The sequence below is a fragment of the Cucumis melo genome, chromosome 1 (genome assembly GCF_025177605.1).
Source record: "Cucumis melo cultivar AY chromosome 1, USDA_Cmelo_AY_1.0, whole genome shotgun sequence".
NCBI lineage: Eukaryota > Viridiplantae > Streptophyta > Magnoliopsida > Cucurbitales > Cucurbitaceae > Cucumis > Cucumis melo.
This window is the reverse complement of record NC_066857.1, coordinates 19,646,820-19,650,947: the sequence shown is the minus strand read 5'-3', so window position 1 is coordinate 19,650,947 and position 4,128 is coordinate 19,646,820. Positions and strand designations below refer to the sequence as shown.

Sequence of the window (4,128 nt, the reverse complement as noted above, 5' to 3'; positions counted from 1 at the left end):
TCTTTAATGTCGGTTTAAAAACGACATTAAAAGCCTTTAATGTCAGTTTTCAACCGACATCTTTGATGGTGTTATTGAAGCCCTTTAATGTCGGTTGGGCTTTAATATCGGTTTAAAAACGACATTAAAGCCCTCTTTAATGTCGGTTTGTCAGTTTTCAACCGACACCTTTGATAGTGTTATTGAAGCCCTTTAATGTCGGTTGAACTCTGATATGTCGGTTTACAACCGACATTAAAGCCTAGTTTTTTTATTCATTTTTACAAATTTATTTTTACAAACTTACCATTTTATGTCTAAATTGACATGAAATAAACACAAAAGTAAAGGAAAACGGAACCACGATATTTATAGTTATTAACAAAGATGTTAAATCTAGGGAACGAATTGAATCCAAAGGGGGATTAAAAAAGAATAGCACTACTCAAAGAAATTAAGATCAGAGAGCCGATTGAGAGGTCTAGGAGTATAGACGATGATACAACAATCCATTAATATAAAACCAACTACTCCAATTCGAATGTAGTTTCCCCAAGTCAAAATTTGAACAAATTTAGAGGATTGAGTAGAAAAATGAGACATCCTATAATTTATCCAGAAAGGTAGGTAGGCTTTTTAACTTTCAGATAAACAAAAATCCACTCTTCAACGAATTGCCAAACCTTGCATAGCCTGTGATCCATCCTCAACTATTTTGTTTGCTCGAATCGTGCCAATGACATTCGCAATATTCCCCTGTAAAAGCACCAACAACAGTTTTGTTCAAGCCAGAAAACCACAAGGAGGGGCACAGCACTAACTAATATTGTTCTTGCTAAAGAAAAATTTTGATATCCAATCTTGGGATTAATGACTGAATTTTGTAGTAGCCTACTAAACAGGAAATGTTAAACATGCAGAGGAAGCTTAACAACTAATGATATATTAGCTTTGTATTATGAGAAACAAAATAGATAATTTACCCTCCATGTAGTTAGCTTTGTCCTAAGTGTTTCCCACTGATGCTGCCCAAAAACACGGTCAGTACCGGCTGCACATGAACATCAAAAGAGTTATTATATTAGTACAGAATAAGCTATGCCTAACCAAAGAAGTGTAATGTGGCGGTCTAGATAGAGAATAGCACAAACCTCACAATCACAACTTCGTTCATCTGGTCCATTTTGCAGTCAATCAATTTGGACGTAATGGCCTTCACGACCCACAGTTCGACCTCATTATCATTGATCTGAAGCACAAGTAACACACAAGTAACACCCTTGATGAGAGCATATGGAATACGGGCAGATTCATTTGAGCCAAGATCTACCAATGATAATAACCTCATCTTTGCAATGCAATCTTCATGGACGAGACCTACACCAGATCCAGGAATACATCCAGAGTATGAGTTACAAATTTAGCTCTAATTAGAAATTATTAAAGTTATTACTAAAGTGGAGAATTTTACCATAGCTTTTCAATAAAGAAGAATTTGCAGCTTGAAATTCCATGTAAGCATCCAATCTCTGGGTCAAAAAAATCTTCAGAAGCTGATAAACCAATGAATATTTGGCATCCTTCTCCAGTTGCCCTACAGCAGGCATGTCCAACAAATCACACTGCAAACATAAAGAACAGTTTGTAGCTAATAAGTCAATAATATAGGCTAAAGATCAAATTTTAAACATAAACTACCAACTAAACCCTCCTGTAAAATCTTCTCTTATAAGTCAACCAGTAGTCCATAGAAATGAATAAAATTTAAAAAAATAGAAACAAAAATGTACCCTAAAAGTTACACCTAATCCGAAAAACTTTTTTCAATGACCATCAGAATTAACTAGAGTACCATTAACGAAAAATCGGACAAGAATTTCCTATCTCACAAACATTAATCAATCTAGAAGACTAGACGTTAATGCAAGTTGCTCCTGTATTCCTCAGATTTTCCAGTCTACAGAATGAGGCAGGGATTTCCGGCTAGAGTCAATCCTAGATAGGGAATACTTGAGAGTAAAACACAGATGCCACAGTTCTGCAAGGGTTCTTCTGGGTTCATAATGGATACCAGTAAAACCAATAGAAGAATTAGGCCTATCAACTTCAAGCCCTGAAACTATTTCAAGGTGCTAAGTAGAAAGCTAATGTAGCAGAGCTGTCTTAAAAATTTACCAATAGAAGAATTGTGTCCTAAATTCCTAGTAGTGAATCTGAGCCAAGAATGAATTGGGACAATATAACCAATTTTTGCCAAGTATATCTTCAATCAAAAAGTCAAAGGTTTGGATCTACACCTCTATATCAAACTCAAGAATATTGTGCTTAATACATCCATTAAGTTGACAAGCAACTTTGAATGTTCCATCATCTTTTGATTAAAATTTGAGTATCCCACTTCCCACATTCAAGTGCAGTCACCAAGTATCAAAAATTTCCTTTTAGAGCCAGAAATCTGATCTCTCTATTTTTACCAAGTTGAAGGTTTACTACAGCTTAATAATGCATTTTCTGTTGTTTTCCTGAAAATTATGGTCATTACAATAAATCAGCCACTCCGCACTTAGCAGAATAACCAGCATAACTTGCCAGCAAAAACAAATGAAAACTTGAACTTATCCAGCAACAGTGGAGATATCAAGACACAAATTTGGCTGACTAGAAAATATTCAGCAAGAGACACCTAAACTATAGTTATATATATAATTATTAATTTCTTTCTCCAAGAATAGCCACCTGAACCTGGTCAATTATTCTTATGCTTTCCTTATCTTTTTTTTTTTTCCTTTTCTTTCATTTTCTGGTTGAGATGTTTCTAGTATTTTAAGAGAATAAGGGCTATTAGGCTCGTCAAAACTAGTGATTGCACATCACTACAAAGCTAGAACTTAGCATGGGTCATAGAAGCGATCATTTTAGTTCATGGACACTGAGCAGAAATGAGTAGGGCAAAGATGAAGTACCAAAGAGATGACAGCAATACATCCAAACACTAATGCAAGAGAGCGAAGCAACCGCTTTCCCATCCGTATACCTCGTCCTGAATCTTCACCATCTTCCTGCACATATAAGTATCATAAATGGGTACACAACACAAATTGAAACAATTGTTACAGTATTAGGCTACATGCTCCATATTCTCTGTATGTGACATTGGAAAAAAGAAAAAGAAGTGCTCCTTTTTGACGTACTGTAAAAGAAGGTGATACAGCTGGTTCAAAAGTACGTGGTTCGAAGATCGATTCCGATCGCCGGACCTTCTCCTTTACCGGCCATAGTAAATCTTCAAATCGTTGATGCAAAAAAGAATCTACGATGATAGGAAATGAAAGCAAGAAATTTTGATTAGGGTTAGAAGATTTCAAAGGAGGAAGAAGAGAGAAGGAGAATTTATATAGAAACTTTTAAGGAAAAAAAAAAGGTAAAGTAAGAGAGAGAAAACTTGATTTTTTACCAAATTAAAAAAAAATAAAAAATTACAAAGGGTCTTTAATGTCGGTTTTCAAAAGGTGGTCGTTTAATGTCGGTTTTAAACCGACATTAAAGCTCCTTCTTTAATGTCGGTTTAAAACCGACATTAAACGTCCGCCTTTTGAAAACCGACATTAAAGCCCATTTTTCATTTTTTCCACCCGACATTAAAGGCCAGATTTGTTGTAGTGTCAAGGTCGATGTCGCTCTCATCAACTTTATAAATTGTATTCTCAACCCCAACTACTACATATAATAATGGTCTAAAAGTACCTTCTACATCCTATCAACATTGATTTCAAACATCTCATCATTGCAAACTTGATCTATCGTATTCACAAGTACTACTTATATACGGCACTTTATCTACATCTTTTTGTAATAATATTGCTACATCTTCGTAATCATGCTCATCATATATCTCAAATAGTATCCTGTCACTTAAAAAAAGATAATTAATTCCATGATATATTTATTAAGTTTTGATAAATCGAAAATTATCGACACTTTTTGTTAGATCTCTATCCCACAACTTTCAATATAGTATCCCAACTTTTCAACAACACCATTTATCTCAAAAACGATCAATAATATGGATCAAAATGAATGAATTCAATTTTCTTACCAGATACATATTGAATATATGACTAATGTATAAAGTAAAACTTTATGATGAAT

General features: G+C 34.4%; 1 protein-coding gene across 1 annotated transcript; it reads right to left on the bottom strand.

Moving 5' to 3' along the window:
- Positions 1-387: 387 nt before the first annotated feature.
- Positions 388-3,335, bottom strand: LOC103504517 (uncharacterized). The gene is made up of 6 exons (XM_051086442.1): positions 3,171-3,335; positions 2,943-3,038; positions 1,451-1,601; positions 1,131-1,356; positions 963-1,030; positions 388-735 (listed from the first exon to the last, which is right to left on the bottom strand). The coding sequence occupies exons 2-5, from the start codon at positions 3,003-3,005 to the stop codon at positions 1,021-1,023; spliced, it is 450 nt and encodes a 149-aa protein (XP_050942399.1). The 5' UTR covers positions 3,006-3,038; positions 3,171-3,335; the 3' UTR covers positions 388-735; positions 963-1,020.
- Positions 3,336-4,128: the final 793 nt, after the last annotated feature.